Here is a 26,650-nt window from a genome sequence, read left to right as displayed (position 1 = left end):
GTGAAACAACTGGTTGTGTGGAGTGTTTGCTTGGGATCACACAAACACTTCAGACTTGAAAGAACCACAATTTCTAGATCCCCGTTTGTTTATATTTAACTTTGTAGATTTCGCTTACATGTTTTGCTAGTCTAACTCTTGATGCTATACTGGTCTGACTGGATCATGCCAAAATTTGCTGTTTACCTGCACGAAGGTACAAATAGTGGTATATTGCAATGAAATGCTTTGTATGCAAATGAAATGCTCAAGCTGTTCATCAGGTTTGTAGAGAACAAATCTCAGTGACACCGAAGGGCCTTGGTAACAATTACTGTCCTAGGTGGATGAAAAACGGTGTAAGTGAAGACAGTCAATGTGAGAATTCACCTCAAAGGAAATTTGAGAGCCTGAACAGACTACCAAGAGCAAACTAAATCCGAATACAACTGTGTTTTTAATGGGTAGTGGCACTGATTTCATGCCCTCGAGTAAAACCCCTCTGCTGCTCATACTTTTGTTCTTCCACTGCTGCTGTGGGTGCATGACACTTATTTTGGGGACAGCGCTCCTTCTGTCCCCAGGTACGGCAAGAGGTCTCGGCGTTGCCGGCGGCCCCCTTGTCTCGGCAATAAACGCGTTTTTATGGGGCGGGCTGCGGCGAGACGGGCGGGGGTCCCGGCCTGCACCCGAGGGGGCGGCCGGAGCGGGGCCAGGCCGGGCCGGGCTGAGGGCGGGAAGGGGCGGCTGAGGGCAGGGAGGGCAAGAAGGAGAGAAAGGGGCGGCTGAGGGCAGGCAGGGCAGGGAGGGCAAGAAGGGGCGGCTGAGGGTAGGGAGGGCAGGAAAGGGCGGCTAAGGGCGGGAAGGGGCGGCGGGCACGTCGCTGCCCATGGCAGGGGCTCGGCCGGACCCCCGCCCGCTCGGCCCCGCCGCCCCCGGCCGGGCGGGCAGAGTGAGGGAGGCGGTGGCAGCGGAGGAAGGAGGAGGAATGGAGGGAGGGACGCGGGGCGGGGCGCAGCCGGCGCGGAGAGGGGCCGCCCCCCCGCCCGCTCCGCTCCGCTCCGCGCCCGCCGTCGGTACCGGTGAAGGCGGCGGTGGCGGTGCCGCCGGCTCCCGCCGCCCCCCTGGCCCCGGCCCCGCGCCCCTATGGCCGGGCAGGAGTGGGACTGGTTCCAGCGCGAGGAGCTGATCGGGCACATCAGCGACATCCGAGTGCAGAACCTCCAAGGTAAACCAACACCCCGCAGAAACCCCTCCCTCCGCCCCCGCCCGCCCCGCTCCGGCCCCGGCTGCGCCCCCGCCGCTCCTTCCTCCCCTCCCGCCGCCCCCGGGCCGCCGGCGCGGGCTCCCGCAGCTCCGCGGAGCGGGGGCGGTGCGGGTGAGGGTGCCGGGCCGGGGGAGGAGGGCGGGCGGCGGGGCCAAAGTTTCCCCCGAACGCGGCTCCTGCCCGTCCGGCCGCGGAGATCCCGGCGCTGGGACAGGAGCGGCCCCGGGGCAGGGATGGGGACGGGGCGCGGGGGCTCCGGTGCCGGGGATGCTGCGGGGGCGGCACTGTCGTGTCTCCCGGGCGCTGCTGCCACCCACAGCCTCCCCTGAGAGCCGTCGGGGCGGGGGTGCGGGCTCCGGCTGGGCTCGGGGGAGATCTGGGGGCTCCGGGGCTCACTGTGCCGTGGGGTCCCCGCGGGGCCCGGCCGGGGCGCCCCGGGTACGGGCACAGCCCGCCCGCTGCTCCCCTGCCACACCTGGGGTCACCCGGCCGCGGTCAGGGCACGGCTCCGGGGCCGCGATTCGAAACGAAGCCGCTATCAGAGGACTCAATTTAATGTATCTTCTGATATGCTACTGTTGAATAAACATGGACAGAGCTTTTGGATAAATCCTCTGCGAGATGCTCTCCTGTTCTGCCACAAGCTCTGCCGGCGGAAGGGATGCAAATACCTGGCTCTGAATGTAGATCGGTGTCAATGTAGCCGAAGTAGTAGTTCCTCCCAAGTTATGTTTGCCCCTCACCAGGTAACTCCTCGTGACTGGAAAGGACAGCAAGACTCGATGGAAGAGGAAAAAAACAGCAGTGGTTTACAGGAGAACAACTTGTTCAGTGTAACATACTGATCTTAATCAATAGCTCACATAATACTGCGATGTATCTTCATGTTCCATAAAAATAATAGACTTGAATCAGAGGTCATTATCTCTTCCTGTCTGTGCATAATTATATTAAGGCACTGTCTACTGGCAGAGCAGTAGACTTGCTGGAAATTAGTTTTGGTTTGGATTGATTATAGAAGATGTATAATTTATCAGAAAAGAGAGTCAAATTAGCTGTTCTTTCAGCTCTGGTATATTAATGCAGTTAGCTACTGATGGGGTCACTCCACATCATTTTGACCTGCATCATCCTGCCCTCTGAAATTCAGATTTTGAGCACAGTCAGGGCGGTTGATTCCAGGTTGCATTCCCCTTGGGTTTTGAGAGTCTCTCATTACATTGTAGCTCAATGTTCCTGGCTTCTCTCTCAGTCTCTTTCTACTCTCTGTGTTAACATGGCTGGCCTGCCTCTGATCTCTTGCTGCTCAAAACTGTAGTCATTACGCCAAGTTTAATCCTTAGTTCGTGGGCATTTTTGAGAAGAAATACAAAAGTAATCTGTTCCTAGAAAGAGTAGTATGTTTTTGGCTTTGCCTCCCATTTGTGAGAGAATAGTCAATTTCTCTTTCTGGAATTTAAAATGCAGATGCACACAGTACAAATGCACACAGCCCCATCTAAAATTCCTGTAGTTGTGTAGGAGAATGTCATCCTACAGAGCAAATTCCTTTGAATGACATTATGTTCATGAAAAAAACCTCCTGTTCTCTTCCTATCATCCAAGAGAAATTGTGAAACATATATGGATTATCACCTTGCTTGCACTGCTAAATAGGTTTTTAAGAAGTTTCATGCCTCATGTGAGCTCTTATAGGGCAGAAAAAACATTTGTTCTAAGGTGCTGCTCCAAAGCAAGTGATAATAGCTGTCACAAAAGATATGATTTGTAACACATAGTTCTCACATTATCTTCTAGAGATGAAAAACATGTTACAGATGGCGAGTCTGATACTCGTGAGAGTGTGATTTTTGTCGCTTGGGAGCTCGGTGGCAGAGCATGGTGCTTCTCTTCAGAACAGTTTCTTGTAAAATAGCAGCATATGCTCTATGCTCATATGTGGTAATTAAACTTTCTTCTGCTTTATAATTCAAAAATCACTCTCCCCTCTCAAAACAATGCCATCTGAATAAGTGCTAGTATCATTGTCTATCAGTTGTAGAATCAATAACAGCTTTGATGTGCTACAAAGTCAAGAGTTTGGGATGAAAAACTAGGTGAGGACCACAGAGCATTTCCATCAGCACCATCAGACCCCCCAGGCCCTGCTGCCCAGAGCCTCATGAAGGACCTGTGCAGTGGAGATCCCCATCTGCTGCTGCATCTCCAGCTCCTGCAGCACTTTCTTGTAACTCCAGCTGTGTTTAGAGTGTCAAGGGGATGGTTTGTCTGATTCCAGAATGCTCCCATTCACTGGGACATTTTGCATATGTGGAGGTCCCTCCTGGTCTCTGGGGGACCCATCATGTTTATTCAGACCCAAGGAGTAAGGAGGGGATGGGAGGCAGCAGCTCAATATTTGCAGATCTGAAGAACACATGCAAACACTGGCATGTGTGCATGCAGGGTGGAGGTTTCTGGGCTGATGCACAGAGAGGTGTGAGGTGTGCAAGGCAGGCAGAGGCAGTGCAGCCACGCTGTGTCTGAGCCATCCTGCCCAGCTTGGAAGTGCTGGAAGAGCCCAAGAGCTGATGGCTCAAAGGGTCTCAGGCAGCCTAGCTGATATTAAGGTTTCTGCAGGAATCACACAGACATCTGCTGTAGTAGTTCTCCACACCCTTTCTGGCTGATTTAAAATGTGAAAATTGTCTATTTCTCTTGCAAATTTCTTCATTATGTCTTAGCTGAGCTATTGAGCACTGCTGACATGAATTCTATTTGAAGATAGCATATGTTGTTTCAGTCTGTTGCATCTTCCCTCTCTAGTTTGGTTGTTCCACACCCAGGAAGAATCCAAGATGCCAGTTACTGGGAAGTGTCTGCTCTCATGAAGATGCTTTTGCAGTGATATGATCCCACCAAACTGAGATGTTGTAGGTGCATGTGCTGGCTGCAGAAGTAGCTTCAGGAGCTATATGTTCTGTCATGTGTGAAATTATGGCCGCTGTGGGTTTTTCAGCTCTTTCATAGGGAAACTCAAGCTGACAGCAAGGGGCAAAATTTACTAAATGGGTAGGACTTGGGGGTGGAAAAAAAAGAGTTTAAAAATGGAATTACATCTTGATATTTAGGTATGTAATGATGGGCTTCTATTTTCCTTTTCCATCAAGAGATTTTCTATTTGATTTTTTAAAAGTAGGAAGTGACATTTCAAAATTGTGTCAGCTAAGTGATGCTAAAAGCCAGGCACAATTCTTCCATTCTCAACAGAGGTGATTTCAGAGAATAGAAGTAGAAGTGACAATTTAATGGAGAAGAGGAGAGAGGAATATAAAGAAGGAATAAACACTAGGTGTGGTGATGCACAAAACAAGTTCCTCCCTCCCGATGTGCTCGGTTTCTAAATACATTTAATAAACTGATACCCTCGTGCTCTTTGTTCTGATTGTATATTCTCCATAGTGAATTTCTCCACATACTGAGAGAGAAAAATGGAAAGCCTGCACAGAATGTAGGAGCGCATTGTCAAGCAGGGGAATGCTCAATAATTAATTTCCTGCCAGGAGATGGTTTTTTTCCTCTTTCTTTCTTCCATTACAACACCATTGGGAACATTTCGTTACAATACAAGAATATTTTAAAATCTTCCCTACTGGAAGCTTGATTTAGGACCATCAAAAATATACTTCCTTGTGTGGGGAATTGCACTTGCTAGAAAGAGGCAACATCCTCATCCTCATTTAGATGATATGTTGGTTGTGTGCTTTGCAATAGTCTAAATGTGTGTTGAACAGTACATATCTTTCCTTACATTCCTTGGAATGAAATATATAGAGATGAATAATTGTGCAGTCAGATGTATCATCTCTGGCAAACAAGTGCTGCTACCACAACTTTAAAATAATTATGGTTTGAATGTTCATTTTGTATATTTCTAATAGAGTAGATGGGCTGGGATGGTAGAACTCTGCATTTCTGCTGTCAGAGGACAAGTCAAGGTCCTGCTGCTTGTTATGTCACTACTCACTCAGGGTTTGATCCAGAACTCACAGAAACCTGTACATGTTTGTTTCCGTAGATTTAAATATTTTCTTCAGTCTCATTCTTGCTCTGCTGAGGGGTACATGGCTTTCAGAAGTATTTGGAAGGCTACAGAGGAGTGTATTGTAGCATTGACCAAAATAGTGGAGAAAAAGAAGGGTGACGGACTGGAAGAAATAACCTGAACAATATCAGCCCCACTGGTTCCCCATCCTTGCCGTAGTTTATATCTCTGGGTGGATCACTCAGGCATAGAGTCCCAGCACTCTCTGATTTTGCTTGGCTTTCTCTTTGGATCCTTGAGATCTGGACTTCATAAGCTTTGGACAGTAGTAGTAACTATAATTGTCACTAACATGAATCTCATCATCTTATGAGGTAACAGATTCTGAAGCCTCTGTCTCAAGAAGTCATACAAATGCCTGACTTACACAAGTTAACTCTGGCAGTGAGAATATCTAGATATCTTTACTTTGTGGGGGCTTAAGCATCACTGATGGATGACCAAAGGCAGGTGCTATAGTCAGTCTTGAAAATGTTTCTCTCTGTACTTTTTATTTATGTTTGAGGCCTATTTTTAATGACTTTTGCACTTAGCTACAGAGAGTAATAATTTTCCTTTAATTACAAGATACAGCAGCATTTAACTTGTTTGCTGTAGTTTGACATGCTTTTCAAATACATGGAAATTTCACAAGTAGAAGGAAACCTTTTTAATGTATCCATTCATTCTGACAAAAGTAAGGTGCTGTAGCTGTTCATTACTTTAACTCTTCTATAACTTGTCACCATACTCAGCAAGATTTCATTCTGCCTGGAGGCATGTTCATTTAGTGGAGATCTTTGTAGATTCAAGTGACATTTGGAAAGATTAAATTGTCTAGAGAACCTTAGGCAAAGCACTGTACAACTACAAAGTGATCCTATTCTGTATAAAATTTAAGTTAAATAGGCCTGAGAATTATAAATGTGAACACCCAAAATAAAGATTCAGATCCATGAATGAGATGAGAAGCCAAACGTTAATGCTGGAACCCAAGTGTCCTAGTGGGCATGGTCTATGTAAGGGCAGTAGCTGTCAGCCATGGAGGGAAGACTTGCCCTGCTCCAGATGTAGGAAACCCTGGACTGAAATAAAGGGGCAGCAAGAGGTGAGACAAAGTGCAGATTGCCTGTTTCAGCATGCAATTTTAACAATTAACAAGGTTAACACCTAATTTCTCTAACAAATTAGAAGTCTGGGCTCTCTGTCCCATTGAATGGATGAAATGACACCAAATTCAAATCATGCCCAGTAGCTACCCAGTCACATGAACTCACTGGTGTGCTGACACTTTGTCTTAAGAGAGGCTCTGCTTGGCAGCTGCATGGACCTGACTCAAGGCATGGGGTAGATGTGCTGTCACTTGCCAGCATCACCTTCTCTGTCTTTGCTGGTGAGCTGTTGTTCAAGGGCTGACCAGTCTCAGCACTGGGAGAGCTGGTGAGATCTCAGATCATGTCACTTGCCTGAAGTCATGGTTTAAAAATGACAGTCCTCAAAACACTGTGTTAAAGCTAGTGATGATTTAAAAATATAATGGACTTTTCATAGTTGTCCTGCCTGTTTTTTGTTTTGCCCACTTGACTTGGACAGAAATTCAAACAATTTTCTTTCTCCTAAGGACAATTTCAAGGTTATGTCACTTGCCTTCTGAAGAATATGTAGCATTTATTTTGAAAATATCACAAAGAGATTACTTGATTTCATTTTTTACTTTTAAAGACAGACTTCTGTTGGATTAGAAGAAGCAACCTTGGGCATTTTGGCTTGTCAGTGTCCATTTAGACATTATTTGTTTATGTCCTAAGTTGTTGGACCTTACTGTTGTTTCAGAATGATTCTTAAGGGCATATGTCTAAAGGGAAAGAGCCAAATATCTGTCTTGTCATGTAGAAGTCAAAATGATCTCCAAAATGTATTCAGGAGTAGAAATTACCAGATAGGCAGTGAGATGTGTGTCAGTGCTGGGGTGGTGAAGGGCATCACAGCACCTTATAAGAAATAAATGTCTTTTTCTACATGTCTATGTACCTGATATTCTATTTTTATATCTCCCCAGCCAGTTAAATACAGGGACTGTAGGTGGAGGATTGCAGGATGAATTTTACTTCATTATAATCGCTGCATATTTCTGTGCAAAGAGCTGAGCTGTATAGCCATGAACAAAAGTTTAAATTGGCATGTTCTAGGATGGTTGTAATAGCAACAGCCTGGATAGCTACAAAGGGAATGCCTGTGGACCTGTAAGCTTTAAGCAGAGGATTTCTTTATAAAACCAGAAATCCCACTGAATCTGAATAGATGTTATCAAAAACATTTTAAAGATAACTCTAATCCCGTGCCCATTACTTAATTTGATAGCATGATTCAAGACATATTTGTTATAATAATGTAATACTTTGAGGGATTCTATTGCTTTTCCAGTAATTAATTTCAGACATAAATTAAAATGTATTTTATGTATCTTGAAAGTTACTCCTGATGTTGGTCAATGTAATTCAGACCTAGTGTATTTGTGAAGAATGAGTTACCTTGTTTTTTATACTTTTTATATTAGCATCTCTTACTCTTAGCAGTCAGAAATAAGACCCTTCTAGACTTTGAGCAAATCTAGTGTTGATTTGCTCCATTATGTTTTTCCTCTTTTTGTAGTGTAATTGGTAATTAGTTGTTTATAAAATAAATGTTCATTAAATATGTTGTCACAGAGTTCATTTTAAAAACAAAGATTTATATACCAGCCCTTTTTATATTTAATGCATTCATCCTTTTGGATCTTCATTTTATCATAATTAAGACTAGAGATGAGTGAATTTTGTGGAGTCCAAAGCTACCCTTCTGTAGTGTCCATTACCAGGACACACATCTGTTTAGATGCTCCATATGTCGGAGTTCCTCTTGACCCTGCTAAGGTCAGGGATGCTTTACCCAAGGAATGCCCCAGATCCATTTTTACTCTTCCAGCCTGTTTTTCCTAAGTTTTCTTCAAGAGATGCCCTTAACAGTGCACTAAACCCCCTGACAACTGGGAGGCCATGTGTTATTCATGTGTTGTGAGAGCCATATCACAGCCTGAAGTGTCCATTTCACAGGACTCCAGCTGAAGCTCTGAACTGCAGCCAAAGCAGAGGGAGCAGTTATGTGCACAGGCTGTCTTTCTGCTGTGCACTAATGGCCAGATAGAAATACTTTGCCATTTTGTGTCAGTCCATTTGAAGAACCCCCTAATGCATGTCAGTAGGTGTGGGGTGTATGCAGTCAGGGTAGTTCACAACTGAGGGCTGATTATGCTTCTCTTGGCTCAGTGAGAAATAGGAAGGGCAAGAGAGACCTGGCTCTGTGACAAATGGAAGCAGTGCCAATGAAGATAACTTAAAATCTGATCCTTCATATGACTGCATCTGGACACATGATTAAAGTTTTCTGGCTCTTACTGATGTTCATGATAAACATGAACTGCAGCTGTAACTTAATGAAGATATAGCATTTATAAATAACATGGTATGAATGTCCACTTCAGACTTATTGTCTTAAACACAAGGAATGAAACATAAATCTGTCTGGGCTGTTTGCCCAGGGAGAGTAACAAGGCAAACGGGAGCAGGCCCATGGAGGCTCCTCAGAAACCCAGATAGTGCAAGAGGGACTCTGGCCAGTATTTGCATGTCATACTTCAGCTTGGTGAGACATAAAAATCCTGCCCAAATGAGAAGATGATCTTCCAGAGACAAAATTCCCATGGACTCTCCTTTTTGATAAGGTACTCCCTAGGCCTGTTTCTGGTACAAAACCTGAGTGATTTCAAGAGTAACTGGTAAGAGTAGCTGGGAAACATTTGGACCCTCTCCATGTTCTCAGATTTCAGGCTGTGGAGGGGACTTCCTGGCCTGATGATTAGTACTACTGAACAACATTAAATTCCTGTTACTCTCATTTTTTTTCTTTTTCTTTTCTTTGTTTGGTTTTTTGTTTGGTTGTTGTTTTTGGTTTGGTTTTTGTTTGTTTGTTTGGGTTTTTAAGATCTCTCTGGATACAGGACAAAGGGTGATTTGAAGTTTTAGACTCTTGCCTGAGTTCATCTGTTTCTTCCCATCATAGAGAAAAAAGTTGTTAAGGGAGTTGATGTTAGTTAAAATCACTTGTGCTCAGCCTTCTTGCAGAAGTTGTTTGGTTATTGACATTGGAAAGAAGACAGAGTATGAATTTTTACTGGCTAAACTGCATTTCTTCTTGTGAAGGTAGAAAGTTTTTTTGACGTACTAAGTGTTGGCCTTTCAAAACTTCAAAACATTATGCGTTTCCTTATCCTTATCAGAAGGATTAAAGAAGATAGGAGGTTTTCATTCAACATCTGTGTGTATGAAGAGAGGAAGCACTATATTCTGGTTGCTAGCACAGCTAAAGGATGCTGTAAAATCCTTGGTCTAAGCTGCAGCTGACAGTATCAGTCATCATGAGTTTATTTTAATTTAAGAATTTGAAGGTTGCACCAGTGTGACTCCTGTGAAGTCAGGAAGTGGTGGATGGGTTGGCCCTGGTGATGGGAGCCCATTTCTGCAGGAGAAGGACAGTGCATCCTTCCTGTCCCCACCCAGCCAAGAGGGGCTGTGCTCAGGTGCTGAGAGAGGCCAGTGTGGCTGAGGAGGCCTGGGAAGCTGATATTCATCTGTCTCAAAACTGGAAACTAATGAACACAGCAAATTATATTCAGATTTTGTTTTAACTGGTCAGATCTTAGTACTTTTAAAGTCCTTGACACCCTTTAATTTTGGGAAAGGTTGAAGCATTATTTCATTGCCCATCCCACAGATGGCTGTAGAGCAGTGTTTTTTTCCTGCAGGATCTCAGCTCTGTTCATGCACAGTGAGTCCTTTGCTTTTCTGTTGGGGCTGATTAGGAAAGCCAGTTGCAGAAGCAGCCTGGATGCCCACAGCAAGCGCTGATGAGACCCCCTTGCTGCGTCACTCAGGCCAGTAAACAGCTTTGTCATTTAGGCACTTAATTATGAGCTGGATGTTCACTTGACCTCTTATATTCTCATTTCACTAATGAACCAAAGCTTAGGAAGAGTGACTGACTTCAGAGCTGCTGCAGTTTGGGCTCTTTGAGCCAAAGTTTCCACTCATTTAATTTATCATACTAATGATCAGTTTTGGAGCCTAAACACTGGAGGTACATGGAAAATACAGCGTAATGTGCTAATGTGATGGCCCCGTGACAGAAAGATTGGTGGGGGCTGCCCACTTCTTCTTGGCTTTCTGGTCCTGCTACACATGTGTATTCTTGCATGCAGCATCCTTAAAGAATGAAGGGGCTGTTATGGATGTGGAAGTAGCATTTAGGAATTCTGGTTTTACAGAGGGGTCAAACTTGAGTTACGATACTTAGATAATATTGATGCCCATAGGCTTTCTTTCTTACTGCTTTGTGTTTGAGTTGACTGAAACTGAAATGTGTTCCTACTGCATTCTAGCAGGGATTTATTTTTACTTTTTTAGTGTATGAGTGTCTCATGATTTTAATGTATTTCTCTAGATGACACCCTTAAGTTAGGCTTGAGGATGAAAGACACATGAAAGCCAGAGGATTGATTTAAGTTATCTAGAGAATCTAATGACATGCTTTTCTATGTATGAACATGGAAAATTTTGGTGGAGCAGGCCTTGAATCTTAGTATTCTCTTTTCGAGGTGACCATTGGAACTACCTGACCAAATTCCTTTCTTCACATCTTCTTCTCTCCTTCACTGTGTTGCAGCAAAAGCTAACAATGTCCCCTAACAATTCGTGTGACATATATACTGCCTTCTCCATAGAAACCTTTACAAGCTGGTAATTGCCATGAAGCTCCAGAGCCATCTTTCAGTCCAGTGTGTGGTGTTCTCATGCTGGTGGCAGGTGGTTCCCCTCTGGGTTTGCACGTGCTTGCTGGTGTTCTGTGCAGTGCACACCAGTTGGTGTGAAGGTTAACTGCAGTCAGATTTCAGTTTGGCTCAACTTGGGGTTTTTTAAATGAAAGAAGAACAAAATGTTTGTAGAATGAAATAAACCTGCTTTGTTCTACTTTTTCCCTTTTTGTGAAGATGTATTTTTTGATGTCTCATTTTGATCATCTCTATGAGTTACTAGTTATCATCTTCAGGTAGAAACTCTTTTTTCCGTCAAGGGCTTTGGAGTTACCTCAGTTAAGATCCAAATTAGCTGTACTCCCTCTGGCTCTTTGTACTATGTTTTCAGTTCACTGAGTTTGTTACAGAAGTTTTGTTTATTTTGTTTTGAGTATGTGTTTCTAGAAAGAAGACAAAGTAAAGCTGGGGAAGGAAGAAAACTTCCTGCTAGATGGAAGAGGGTAATTAATGATGAACATCTCCAGGAACTATAATTTGTTTTCTTTGAGAGATGTATGCTAATAAAAGCTTTCTGCTTGCATGCATAAATGAATCAGATTAAATTTTGTCCCAGCATGAACTTGCTGTCAATTCATGCTCTTCAGTTCTCAGAATCATCCAAATGTTATTTTAACAGAGAGCAGTGCTATATCCATTGTCCTGAAACCCTGTCTGCCTTGTGCACAGGTCTGAAAGAGCACAGTGAGGTACAGAGGAAGACCAAGGAAAAGCTTGCCAAGGGCATGGATGAAGCATTTTTATCTTATGTGTGTCTGCCCTGGATGATCACAGGAATATGTTCTGCAAAAGAAAGAAATCAGAGAGTTAATAAAAACAAAATTAGAAATAGGACAGCAATCAGATTCTGTGTTTTCTTACTGCAAAGGTCACAGAGGATGAGGCAATTAATTGCCTAACCTTTAGAAGTGGTTTATTATGGAAGCTCTGTGATATCTGAGAGCAAAAGCTGCCTTGAACTGAAGCAAATTGCAGCTGGTGTCTTGTGGAGTTACAGCTTGATGAATAAGCCATTCTGGCCTTCTCCTGGAGGATTCCTTTCCTTCTTTGTCCTCTATTCCCAGTTTCTCAAGCTCTTTGGTGTTTGTTGGCCATCTCTATCTAGGCTTGGTTTCATTGCACGAGCAGAGGAAAGCATTACTGTTTTAGTCTCATCCTTAGAGATGTGTTATTAATACTATGAGGAATGAATAAATGACAGGTGCTTTGCTGGGCACCTTCCCCCACCTTCTCAATCTGTTTTCCACCAGAGCATGGGAGGTGCTGAGGCCTGGCAAGCCCTGAAATAGCCCCGAGTCTTCCCTGGGCAGGTCCTTCCCACTGCTCACGGGCACTGGCTTGCGACCAGCGTGTGCGTGGGAACAGATCCATCACTTAAGGCTTCTTTGGGAACCCCAAAGAACAATAATATCCTGTTGACTAGGATTTTACTATTTATATCCATCAGCTGAGCAGCCACCTCCTCTGTCTGCTCCTTGGTTACCAGTCTGTAAATCTGTCATTGGACCACATTGACTACTGCATGGATGACAACGTGATTTTTCATTTCACAATGAATTTGCTTGAGAAGAGCAAATACATTGATGAAGAAAGGTGTCAGGTTTTTTTGCTTTGTTAACCTGTTCACTTTTGGGACATCAGACAAAGAGACTGACAGGAAACTAACCTAAAAAATGAGTGCTTTCATTAGGAAACAGTACAATAACAAGAGGAAAACAATCAGATCCCTTATAGGTATCTGGCTGGGAGGAAATGCTGACATACACCTGTCAGATTAAAGACTGAATCCTACCACCCACATACTGTCCTGGCAGTTTATTTATTTCTTTTTTTTTTTCCACTCATTTTTTTTTTTCTGCAGCAGATTTTCAGTCTTCTGGAGTAGAAAATATATCAGTTTCTTCCAGAAAAAACCCTTCCCTGGCTTTGAAACGCAAGGAAAAATTGTCAAATTTAGCCTGGTATTTTCTAGGCTGTTTTTTTTCTAGGCTATTTTCTATCTTCTGTATTTTCAAAGGTGAGCTTTTTAAGAGAACCTGCACAATTTACTTTGAAGAGAAAAAATACAGTCTAACCTGTGGGAGTCAGCTAGAGTGAAGTGAAAATAAAGCAATGATTTCACTGCAAGCTTTTATGAAGATTTTTGAGGCTCCTATCAGAAAATAAAGTGTGCTGATAATGGAACTTCGTTACAAAATCCAGCTGCTTTTGTTCCAGTATGGATAAACCTGTGGACAGAGAGGGTTAAACCTGATCTGAATCAGAAGGGGTCATTGCTCCTCCTTGGAGCTAATTTTAACTGCTTGAATGTGGAACGCTTAACTCTGTAATTCTGCTTTTGTGCCATCCTGCATGACGAGAGACCAGTTCTTTTCTGAAGACCTTGCCACTATATCCAGCAAGGAAGCACCAAATAGCTCTTGGCTTCTTGGCTCCTTCTTTCCTGCACTTTGGAATGTGATGGCTCTGCCCATCTCCTTTCTCCTGTGCCATCACTCCCCAGCTCTGCCTTTTGAGGTTTTCCAATGCATATTTGTCCTTCTTGTAAAGTACTGCAAGCAAAATACATGGCAAGTTCAGCACTTAAAAGTGAATTAGGAATACTCAGAGAAACCGGTATATTTTCTGAAACCATTTTTAAATTATAATGAAAGCTTTGTGCTTATAGAAAGTTTGGAGTATTTTTGGTACCATCTGGACACCTAAGCTTGGACAACAAATCACTTTTGACATAATGACGACAGTGTATAATACTGTGTTCTTCTAACCCATGTCTCATTAATGTGGAAGCACATGGATTTTCCTGCAAAATGTGGATTCACCATCTGTGCTAGTATTCTTTGCATGAAGTGAAAGCCTGTTCTTTGTGTTGTGATTGCAATGGACCCATTCTGATTTTACTGCCTTCTCTCCTGGACCAAATGGATGGGTCACAGAACAAAATATATCTCCCCAAACACCTCTTACTGCTAATGCTTATTTACCTTACATCCAGTGTGGGAGCTACCAACATTTATTAAAGGTGGAACTCACAGATCAAGTGACATTTTTCTGTTATTCCCAGTTTCACTTCTGTGTGCTTTGACATTCATTTGGGCTGGAACCTCTGGACTTGGGGAAACTGTGAATTCCTTGTATGCCCCTTGTAGATGTCAAAACCTAAGAGACAGTAGCATTAAGAGATAAAATGTTACAGGCAGGTTTATAAAAGGTGTAGCAGATAGTTGCCCATTGAGCTTGTTGCAGCTTGGTTTGAATCACCTTGCACACCAATTATAGAGTAGCTTAGAGGTTATTTGCCTGTAGAGCTAGGAATGGTGCTCTAGTCTGATCCAAGGCTGGGGATCCTCAGCTTCACTGTACTTCACCACTGATGTCTGAACTGCTATTTAAATTCTCCTGCCTTCATTGTGACTCCTTTTAAATTTATGGAATAATAGTTAAGGTTCTTATATAGAAGGCATTGCAAAGCAATGTCTTTTTACCATTATGAAATTTGAAGTATTACAGAAAAAGTGTTTTGTATGCTCTGAAACTTTATACCACTAACTGATAGCTTCATTCATACTCACAAGCTGGTACTGATGGTTTCCCCATGAAACCTGTCAAGCCCAGGGATCTTTCATCATCTTATTCTTTCTTCATCTCTGTCAAGTTCTTTTTTTTTCATACTCCTGGTACTGAGAAATAGATGGAACATCTTTAAGTAATAAATCAAGTATATTAGCAGTAAAAATTTAATCTGCTTCCGTAAATTAATTGATGTAGTATGACTGAGCAAAGTACAATTAAGGGACAGATTCTGTTTTCTTGTGCTTTCAGTAGTTTTACTTCTGCAATCTCATGGAGATAAGTTGCTTTACGGAAGATACAGATCTGTGCTTTATTAATGAGCTTTTATGGTAATTTTGATGCATCAGTAAATAATACCAAAGGGGCAGGAAAGCGCAAAAAAAAGGGATTTTTCTGTAAATGTATTCAGAGCATCAGGTGAGGGGTTAGACTTCTCTAAGGACACTATGAGGGAAGACAGTTCAAACAGGACAGCAAGAAGCTGCTGGGGCTGGAAGGGCACTGAAGGGGCTGGAAACTGGACAAGCTGGTGTAGAAGGAAGGTGCCTGATCCCTGTGCTTTGTGGCCAAGTCCATCTTTCTTCAGACACAGCGAATGACTTACTGCTTTTGGTAACAAATTTGAAACAGCAATAGCAAAGCCTTTCTTAGGTCCTTAAGGCAAAATTCTGGTGAGATTTAACAAAGAGCAGTGGCTGGTGGTGGTCAGCAGGATATTATCACTGAATTGGCTGGAGCAGTGTTTTCTGAAATGAATGTCAGTAGGAGAGCCTTGAACATGTAGGTAGACAAAATCCTATGATTTTGCCTGCTGGGATGAAAAAATCCAAAGCTGCTCACTGGGGACATGAGGAGGAGGTAGATATGATACAAGAAGCTAAAAGATTTTATGCTTTGTTCATGACTTAAATCCACCAAACCATGTACTTGGGCAAATCTCAGCAACTATAAGCTATTAAGCCTGCCTTCATCCTTCCTACTTGTCATATCAATTTCTTTGCCTGCAACTGGGATCTGATCTTGCACCCACTGAATTTTTTGCCATTGAGCTCAGTGAGGCTAAATCTGGCTCCTGCAGTGGGGGAACTGCTCATCTCTGCCCGTCTCACGTGCACAGAGTTGCATGCTAAGGCTCTGAGCACACAGTGAGGGTCCTCCAAGGGCTGCAGAGTGCCTGGAGCCAGTTTATATAAATGTATCTGCCTGCAGTTCAAAATCCTGAATGCACAGAACTACATACCAGAATTACATCCAGATCCTGAGATCAGCCTGATCACACACACTTGTCCTGGCTTGGCATGCTGCCAGGTGAGCCAGCAGCACACCTGTGCAGGAGGGGTGGTGTGGAAGCCCCTGGGTGGATGTTGCAATGCTTTATGCAATCATTTGCCTGGCTCTAGGAGTCATTTTTATGGCTTCTGGCCTATTTCTCAGCAAAGCAATTAGCAAGTCCGAAAGGTCTTGCCTCAAGGCTTTCACAAGCCATGAATTATGCATTTTATTCTGTGTCCTGCTTTTCCTTTCTCTAACATGCTCTTTCTCATCATGTAATGTCTTATTTTGCCCTCCCATAAAATCTGACAGCCTGGTGCCCAGAGCAGGGGCACAGGAAAGCCTTTTCACCATCTATTTCCAGCACACAACTTCTTTAGTTGGTTTCCAATATATAACTTCTTCAGTTGGTTGGCTGGTTGATTTTTTTTTTCAGGTGGTGTTTGTTGCAGACAATGTCTTCAGGCTATTCAGTGCCTTCCCTTGTGAGAGCAATGCCAATCTGCAGGGCATTCAGCAGCACCAGCTGCTGCCCTCCTGCCACCATTAAAACACAGGTTCAGCATTTATTTACAGCACATGGAGCCATAAACGTGGCCAGTGCCACTGCTGCAGCTAAGGAATAGCACAGGCTGTGTCAACATGAGTACCCTCAACAGTTAATGAGAGTCAGCTTTCCTGAAAGCCAGCCTGGCTGCTGGTGCAATGGTTCCCCTGAAGAATGAAGGAGGCTCTGCCTCAGCTGCTCATAGTTAAATGGAAACTGAATTAAGGATAATTTTTCCCTCTGCTGGTGTTCTACATGAGGCAAGGTGTTAGCAGTGTGAATCTGCTATTGCATGCTTGAAGCCGGCCCAAATGCTGACAACAGAAGTGGGTGCAGAGAAAGCAGGGAGGGTGGCCCAGGAGGGGACCCTGAATGCAGAGTTGGGCCAAGCATGTGCTTGGTACCAGGATCAGTTCCTGGGCTCATTCCCAGCCGCTGCAGGTGCTGCAGGCTGTGCTGGGAGGGGCAGGCACAGGAGAACTCAGGCTGGAGAGGCTGAGCACAGAGCCCTGTCCTGCTGGAGCACCCGGGCTGAGGCTCATTTGTCTGTAATTCTGGTTTTTGCTTTTGACATCGCCTTGAGGCAGGGAGGAAGAGTTGTGTGGCTACTCAAAACAAAAATAGGCTAGGAATTAATTTCAAGAGTATTTTCCTGCTTTTCTGTCTCAACAAGAAGCTCACTGGGGATGCCTGAGCTGCTGTGAATGACAAGGATGCTGGAAAGTGACCACATGGGTGTGGGTATGTTTACTCTACAGCTGACCAAGCAGGGTTATATACCTAATAGCTGTATACCTATAGTGCTTGCTGTAAGCAGTTTATTAGGCCTCTCCAGACTTGGAGGATGCTCCAGGGAAAATGCCTACACGTCCCCTTAGCTATACATTACCTGTTCATCTGCTGATCCATGGGATGCAATTATTCCTCCAGGCTCACAGAAAATGCTCTCCTAATTCAGTGCTGTGGCAGGGAGTGTGGAATGAAAGATGACTTTCAGCCACTTCAGGAGCTTGCTGCTGCCTCCTCTCAGGAGTCCCCAAGGAGTCCTGCACGCCTGCGAGGGAGCCAGCTCGTCTCTCCAATCAGTTATTTGGGATGCAGCCCCAGCCACTCTAGATGGTAATTCTGGGCAGTGTCAGCTGGAAGGTAATTTGGTCCCCAGGCCCCTTGTTTGCTGCTGGGGATTCTCCATGGATGCTGGGATTGGAGCAGGTGGGGGTGGGGGAGCTCACAGGCAGATTCAGAGCCTGTGCTGGCCAAATGACACAAGCTGTGTTTCCAGTACCAGTGTTCTCACGCTTTCCTTGCCCTCCTGCACTGAAAATCTTGTTTAGTTAACAAAATCAGTTATGTTTTTGAGGCTGCTCTTGGACTTGTAGTAAATGCAAAGTTTAATTGCTAGGATGAGAAATATTTGAGTAGTGAATTTAGTGCCATGGTATAAGCAAGGCAAGGTTTGTAGTGAGACGTAAAGCCTTTTTTAGGCTGGCTGATAAGTTACTTTGTTGTTTTTCCTGATCCTGTTTGTTGGCCTAATAAAAGCTCCCACCTCACCTCAGACTTATTTTGGTGGCATGCTTATCTGAGCAACAGAAATCAATGACATTAGCCTAGTGCAAGTGGTCATGTTTTCAGATTGGACTATGAAGCAAACAAATAAATTCAATGTTAATTTGTATAAACCCAGTTTATTTATTGTCTTATATTGCTTTTCTAAAATCTAATTTGTGACCATTAAGAAAAAAAATTAAGTTCTTTCATTTTTACAGGGTAATCTCTCGAATCAATACAATGAATACATCATTGTATTTTCAACAGCCTGGCTACAAATAAGTGGGGTTACAGCAGTGACTGACTGAGAATGACAAGTAACAGCACAGCCAAGGCCCAGCCTGGCTGCAGATGCAAAATGTGAAATTTGGCCTTGAGAGGTAGTAAGTGGATAAATTAAACTACACTTGCAAGCAGGAGAGCACTGTTTAGCTGTACTGCCATAACCTGAGTGTTCCCAGGGATGCCCAGTCCCTGAACAAAGTCAACCATCTGTGCTTCATGGTAAAAAAGGAACACAAAAAACACCCATCCAGTCTGCAGCTTGCTAGTAATCCCAGCATGTATAATGTATCAAAACAAGAAGTTTCACTGCTTGAAATGCAAATCTAACAAATCATATAGACTTTTCCCTAGTTTATTTGACTGTGTAGGGCGAGGCCTATTTAAAGTTCATCCTACCTTAGCTTATTTATGCATGGAAAGTCCTTGAGGAGTACTTCAGGGAGGAGGCTGGGAGATGCCTGAGTGTTTCCTCAACCCTTGCCAGGCTGTTGACGTGTTCCTGGGATCATTCATTCCCAAAAACACTGTTAGGATTTAATTCATCTTTTCTCTTCTTGCAATGGCTAGCAGAGCAAAGTGGAAATAGATTTTAATTTACTAAAGCAATATTTGAGGTACTAACAAAAGCCCCATGTCTGGGAGGACGCTGGTGTAAACAGTGGGGAGATTGTTTGAGCTGCTCACTCCCAAACTACTTCAGCAAATGTTTCCTTGATCAGTACAGTCCTCTCCTACCTGCAGCCACCCTAGCTGCTGGCATTACACGCCTGGAAGGTCCCTCCTGTTGACTTAGCCCTCATTAAAGCTGTGCCTTTCTCACAGCTGTGACTCTTAACACAAACACTGAGTTGTGACGCTTTGCAGGGGCTGGATGTGATCCCTGAACCTTGCTGCCCTGTCTAACAAGAGTCCTGGACCCTCTTTACAGTTTTGGCTCACTGGGTGGCATTTCTCTTAAGCCCTAAGTGGAAGCTGGACCTTCTCAGCTGGTCATGTAGATTTCCCCTGCAGCCTGACTTTTCCCTGGGTTTGATGCTTCTTTGCTGTACATGAGGATGGGAAATGCTCAGTGCCAGGCTGGGAAAGCACTCTCCTTTGCTGTGAGAGAATGAGGCTCAATTTCAGCCTCTGCTGTAACTCTGCAGACACAGAAAAAGGTCTGGGGCCAGCGATGCCAACCCTGCAGGCTGCAGTGCAAGCCCTGCAGCTACCGAGGTGGCAGGACTGGCAGGGGGGAGACAGAGGTGGTCCTGATTTCCTTCTGACAGTGTCAGCAAACACTGATCCTTCCCTGCCAAAGGAAAGCTGCTCCCCTGGCTCACAGGCAGCCCTTGGTCACGTCAGCCCATGTTTATGCACCCAACACAGCATGAGAGCACATAAAAGAGCAGTGTTGTCAGCTGAGCCCCCCCGCCCTGCACAAACACTGCCTTGTTTAGCCAGCTTGGCTCGTCATTTTTATTTCATTTTGGTAGGGTAAACTCCTTTTTTTTATTTCTGTGGTGTTGCTAGAAGACTGAGTTCCATCTGTTAGTTGTATCTAGTACTTGCTCGTTGTGTCTGCCTTAGGAACCTCCAGGTTTGTACATCTGCACCCTCCCAGGTGAAGGCTGCAAGAGGTGATTCTGCCCTGTCACTGTGTATTCTGAACTCAGCCTGATCTGCTTACCCACTCTCCTGGTTTTCTTACTGAATGCAGATTGAATACAAGTGCTTATGCACAGGTAAAACTATTTGTTATAACTGAGTCCATCAGGTTAATGCTGAATTAACAGGACAATTAAGTGAAAAAAACCCTTGGGTGGGATTGCTCCTGTAGGCCCAAAGAGCATTTTGCTGTGGAAAAAAGCAACTCTTCCAAATCTGAGTTTGTGTTACTCTACAAAATAAACTTGTCAGATGATTGCAGTTTTTGATTATTGCTTCATTCTCTTGGCCTTCCCCATCCCACCAGCTTGAATTTACTATTAAATATCACTAAATAATCTCTACAAATCAGAGTGCTCATATTTGCAGACCTGTCCTTGCAGAGAGGTCATTGCTTTTCATTGTAAATTATGCAAATCTGGAGAAGAAGCTAACTCTAGTCTTTTCTCCCTGAAAAAAAAATATTTCCAAGGTCAAGGAGAGAATTTTTGTGTGCAGAACTTACAAATAATACTCAAAGCATACCTTTGTTGTGGTCATGCTAACTGTTTTTAAAGAACCATTGAAGTGGTATTGGAAAGAAAACCAACCAGTGGAAAGCCCCCCAGCACCCATTCCTGTAGGTGCTGACTCCTCAAGAGATGCCTGGCTGCATTTTCCCTGCCACTGCTACCTTGGCATGGTGTGCCACCTGGGACGTGTCTAAACTATGCTGAGCTTGTCTGGAGAGAGAAGGGAAATGCTTCAGGGTACAAGCTGTGTGTGTGTGTGTGTGTGTGTGTATGTGTATGTGTAGCTATGCAGGCTGGATCAAACTCTCTTTAAGTTGTGCTAATAATTAACCCTCAGCTTGTAGTAACTGTCGAGCATGATAGCCACGCTGCTGGCTCCTGTCCACAGGGTTATTGGGAATGTACTGCACAGCAGATCCCTTCCACTCTGTGTCTGGGAGCTGATCTCTGTGAATGGGAATGGATGTCAAAGATTCTAAATTAGCCACACTTGCCAGTATCTTTTTCCAGATTCTAATACTTTGTAGGCAGATACCAGTTCATCTGTCCTTTGACCTGTTATGTCAGACTGGAAGAGAATTCTTCTTGCAGAGGCTTCATTAAAGCTCTTGAGCACACACTGTGGGCTCTGCTCCCATGTTTGTATTAGCAGTGGTGCTTTTTCATGTTAAACTGGTTTGACCATAAACTGGATGAGATTAAGTCCACGTCTCTTTTATCTGCATTGTTTTTTCCTTCTTCTGTGTTACGTGAGGATGGGTAAGCAAAGCAGCTATTGGGTCTCTGTTGCTAATCACCCTTTCTGTGCAATTCCTTGCGGTACGAAGGATGCAAACAGGCAGTGAGTGTGTTTATGGCAGCCAATCACTGATGCTTTGGCAGCTCATAAAGAAAATATTACTAAGAGGTGCAGGAATTAATGTAACTTTTTTTTTAATGCTTAAAATATCACTTGCTTTAAATATCATCTGCTTCTTCTTGTCAGATGCTTTGCCCTAGCAGCGTTCCCTCACCTGATTGTTGTGAAAGCTGAAATCCTGGCACAGGCAATGTGGCTGCAGAGCTCCATGACTGAACCTCATCCTGGTGGCTGAAATTCAGCAATGAGAAACTTTTCACTGCAAACCAGAGGGAGCTCAGGCAGCCTGGGAAGGGGAGCGGAAACCATGCCCTCCCCCTGTGTGACCCTGCATGGTGACCCTGTGTGCTGACCCTGCCTCTCACCCCACAGACCAGCCATCCTGAGCCTCCCACCAAGCTGATTTACAGCCTCTCCTTAAGTGCATGTGTGAAGGAAAGGGAAACTGAGCTGTAGTTAATCTCATGTTTCTAAGCAACCAGGTAATTCTCTGCAGCCGATCCCTAAAGGGAAATTCCTGTTTTCCTACACCCCTGCTCAGAGGACACCTTCCTCTTTGCCTTCTCCAGCTCCTGGGCAACAGGCAGTGGAGTCTGAGGAGGGTCACAGCTCTGCAGCATTTCTCCAAATGCTGTGGGGGAGGGCGAGGAAGCACAAAATGGGCACTTTATTAATGGTCTGTGACAGGTAAGGAGGTGTTCCTTGCAAAATCAGTAGAATAGAGGGAATGTGGAAACTTTAAATGTTTTTCCCAGAGCTAAACTGAAAATCACAATCAGAAGTGTAGAGGGGAGGGGGTCCTGTGCTTCAAGAAGCTTAAAAATGTCTGAATAGTGTATTCCCAATTCTGTTTGCAGTGAAACCTGTTTGCTGTTAAGTTTTGGTGATAGAAGTGACTGAATTCTATTCTCAGTCTGTTTGAGCCCCTTGGAGTGACTATAAAGAACTAGATTTTATTGATAAAAGGCTCCTGAGCCTCAGACCTCTGACTATACAAATAGGAGTTACAGGAAATTGAGCTGAAATGAGATCTCTGAGCTTCTCCACTTTGGGAAGAATGGAGGCTGGGCTCAGGCTTCATAAAAATAATTATTTTTAGGGCCTTTTTTTAAAAAAAGTCACATGACCCTTACCCAAGCAGTTACACTGTAGGAACCTCAATTTGCTCAGCTCCACCACTGAAGGTGATGTGTGCTGAACCCAGAGATGTGCTGGAATGGTGACAGGAGTTGGGCAATGCGCTCTAGTCACAGCTCCCAGTGGGGAAGGTCAGTACCTGACCCTGGAATTAGCTCATTTGGTTGGAGCATGGTGCTAATAATGCCAAGGTTGCAGTTTTGATCCCTGAACAGGCAATTCAGAGAAGAGTTGGACTCAGTGATCCTCATCAGTCCCTTCCAGTGCAGAATATTTTGTGATTCTGCTCAGGAAGCAGTGGTGGGTAACTTGAGAAATGATTCTGTTGGTTGAAGGCTGCCTATTTGACCAAACAAAAATTCTGGTTGGAGTGGGGGGAAAAATGCTAGAAATTCAACAGTAGTCAACAAAAGAAAATATAGTTAATAGAAATGGACATGTCATGTAGGACAGTGCATCACTGACTTGAGGTTTGGGGTTTTATGCCTTGCCTGGTCTTTTATAAACTGAATCTCAGCTGAGAAACTGTCCCTTTTGGCCTTTGTCCTGTTTGTTGACAAATATGTGCTATTGGCTACTGTTGAGAACACCGAGTCCACTTCCATTTAACCCAGATAAGATTCTCTGTCAAATGGACATTTAGGTGTGACCCAACATTCTGTCCAGAAATATGTGTATTAAACCACTCTGCACAAAGGTTTTATAGCTTGGGTAACCAGATGCTGGGAGCACAATTCACTGGAACAAGTCTACAAGCCTGATGCATTTAAGCCTGTAACAGGCAAGTGCTTTTACAGAGTGAAGTACGGAAATAACTTTTGAAAATACAACTTCAGAGTTATATTCTTGAATTATAACTACTGGGAGGGGCAGTCATGGGATGGATTTGGCTGAAGTGCTGACCAGGCAGGGTGCCTTGTGCCATTGCCTCCTCAGGGACTTTGGGGAAGCCACAGAGCCACACCTCTGTAATGGCCAAGGAGCTTCTCCAGCACCACCCTGGCCCTTCAGTAGCTTGCCCTGGAAGCACAAGGGAAGGTTCACCTGGGCCAAGGGGCAGTTCCTGCCCATCCTGTGGCCTGGGCATGGGCTTGCCTTTGTGGTGATGTGCACAGGAACACAACCAGGGCTGCCTGGGGCCGGACAGATTTCATTTCCAGGCAGGAAACGCTGTCAGGGCAAAATATGAGGAAATCTTCCAACAGACTCATTTTAGTTTTGAATCTTTGCTATGTTTATCTCTTCTCGTGGCAGTAGAAGAGTGTGGCAGGGCAGTGTGGCTGACAGGCCTGCCTTGGAACTCAGGGGTGCAGCTCACACGGGCACGGCAGGCACGGTGCCACGGCGGGATGTCTGGCTGATACCTGGCAGCCTGTGCACAATGAGTTTCTTCCTCTGTGGTACTTTTGTAGAAGATCTGACCATGGTTAAGGGAAAGGATTAGTGGGCAGGAATTGCCTGAGAAGACAGAGAGATTAAAGCTGTTGTTGTAATTTTGGTTTGGGAACACACAAGAAATATTCTAGTTGACAACCACCAGCACTGCATATGAGGTAGCTGTTTTCTGTCAGGCATGTCTACTCTCAGCACCAACATGGGCTTTCATCTCTTTTTAAATTAATGTTAATTACAAGTTATTAATACTTTTTTAAGCAGGAAAATGCAGCTGAAAGCAATTACCCCTAATTGCTAATTTGTGTATGTACATCCAAAATTATAATCTCTTCATCTGAACACCCAGTTCTCACTGGAGTCAGTCAGTGTGGTTTTGATTCCATTTTTTTCTTCAGTTCTGGATTATATGATAGTCTTTCTTTTAAATGGCTTCACTGAAAGCTACAAAATCTCTTCTCACAAGTTCTGTGATCTTCTGGAAAGCATGATCTTGTTAATAGTTAAGGAAGCCTAACTAAAGAGATGTTCTTTGGTTTTGGAGGAGTGCTTAAAACACAGTCACTGACATTGGGAATTAATCAGTTCTTGCAAGTTGTGCATAACATGCACTTGAATTTGTGCTGGATCTCAATTTCATCTGTGAACATTATCATCCATTTTCAGAAGCTGATGGCCACAAAGGCAGCTTGTGCTGATGAATTTGTGGTACAGTTCAATGCTGACCTTTGCAATCCCAGGTCTCAGATGGTTTTGGATTTTAGAATTTTAATTCAGAGATACCATGGCTTCTCTTTCCATCTGCATATTTTCATCCTTGCCAATGCAGGAAAGGTTCAAAGCTGCCAAATTCTGCCAGTGGGAGATGGCCTTTCTGGTACTGCAGTCAAAATCTGGTAGAACAGATTGTTAGATGGGTTGAAATCTGCTGGGACCACCTTGAGCTGGACTCCAGGAGACCAGAGGGCTGACATCCAGCTGGCACCAAGCAGTGAGCACCATACTCTTCTTGAGTCCATGTTGTTGGACATTTTGATCAGCACAGAGTGTGCCTTCCTCAAATGTGGGAATGACACTAAATTAGGGGTGGCAATAGCAAATGAGAGAGCCTAAATCCACAGGGATAAACTTGGTGACTAGGCCAATGGGAAGCTCATGGAATTAGAAATCAGAAAACAAAACAGTCTGCACTTTGGGGAGACCAACCCCTTGCAGTGGTTGGGAAGCAGCTGTGTGACTTGTGGTCCAGCTGATATGGACGTGGGTATTGTTGTGAACACCAAAACATTCCAGTAGATCTGAAAGTTGAAAACAACCCAACAATGCACCTTGACTGTGAATGAGTGAAGCCATCTTCTGGGTTACATTGGGAAGGTAATTGCCTTCTGTGTTTCAGTGTTAGTCACAGCCAGTCTTCTCCAAGGAGCTGTCATACTGCAGTTGGCATTTACAGGCTGTGGAAGGACACTTGCCTGAGAGATGGTGCATTTCTGAACATTTGCATTTGTCTGAGCACTTGCATTTTCTGCAATGTGCTTTTTTCCTAAAGTTTTACTTGAAATGTGCCTGTTTGCACTTCCATAGGAGACCTGAAAAAAGATAAATATGCTAGGGCAGGAAAAATGTTATTGGGTATTGACCAATTGTTAAAACAATGGCTTTTCTTTATCTAAAATAGCCCAGCTTTTAAAAAGAACTGAAGGAGGAAATAAAAGTGATTTTTATTCCACCTATTCTTAGTGTTACATAATTGCCCACCCATTTTGGAAGATATGCAGTACTGCTCAGGAATTTCTTTCCAGAAGCCAAGACCTGCAGCTGAGCCCTGTGCCCACTGCCCTTTGGGCTGCCCTTCCACAGCCAGCAAATGCCAACTGCAGTGTGGTCACTCCTTGGAGAATATTGGTGACTGATGCTGAAACACTTCATCCTATGGTAGTGAGGACTCCCAGGTGGAGGCAGGACTCTGTCATGATCAGCCTTCAGCTGTTTTAGTTCTGTTTAGCAAGCTGAGTATCCAAAGGCACTTTGTCATCAAAAGTTGTTCTCTTATTTTTCTTGGTTTTATATCCCTACTTCAAATGATGGATTCACCTCTTAGCCTGATGTATATCCACAGTACTTTTCCTGCACTAATGAGGGTCAGAGGACTTCTGACTGTGCCACTGGCGCTTCAGAGCTGTCAGGCTGTGAAGGAGGAGCGTGCAGCTGCCAGCTCTACTACAGACCTCACGCGTGTCTCTGGGCAGCAGAGCCAGCCTCCATCGTGGGGCTGTGAAGAAATCTCTTCTCCAGAGATTTCTCCACTGGAAAAGCATTTGTTGCACTTCCCATCCTACCTGGGTAGGTGGGATCATGCTATGTGTGCCCACTCCATCCCACTGTGCCCAGCACACCTGGCAGCACCAAGCCCCCTTGGAGAAGCTACCAGGGATGTCAGCTAGCAGCAAGCTTTGCTGAGAGCAGGGATTTTAGTGGGCTTCACCTATGGAAAATGATTCTTCAGCCATGGTCTATATTTAACTAGCTTCTGTTTGTGCAGCATTAAGTCACTGGAACAAGATGAGTTTGTTTTATTTCCACTGATATGGCATCTTGCAGCTAATGCCAGTCAAACCTCACACGCTGAGCCCAGCTCTTGTTTAACCAGGTGGCACATTT

At 44.2% G+C, this 26,650-nt stretch overlaps 1 protein-coding gene across 1 annotated transcript in view; it reads left to right on the top strand.

Moving 5' to 3' along the window:
- The first annotated feature begins 979 nt into the window (after positions 1 to 979).
- The window catches only part of CLMN (calmin), a 76,660-nt gene continuing 50,989 nt past the window's right edge, over positions 980 to 26,650 (top strand). The window contains exon 1 of the mRNA XM_058807139.1: positions 980 to 1,207. Within this exon, the coding sequence (XP_058663122.1) occupies positions 1,126 to 1,207 (82 nt within the window). The 5' untranslated portion in view covers positions 980 to 1,125. The remainder of the gene's footprint in view (positions 1,208 to 26,650) is intronic.

The sequence above is a fragment of the Ammospiza caudacuta genome, chromosome 6 (genome assembly GCF_027887145.1).
Source record: "Ammospiza caudacuta isolate bAmmCau1 chromosome 6, bAmmCau1.pri, whole genome shotgun sequence".
In the NCBI taxonomy this organism is placed as follows: Eukaryota; Metazoa; Chordata; class Aves; order Passeriformes; family Passerellidae; genus Ammospiza; species Ammospiza caudacuta.
The sequence above is the reverse complement of the archived record's forward strand: the minus strand, read 5'-3'. Positions and strand labels throughout refer to the sequence as shown.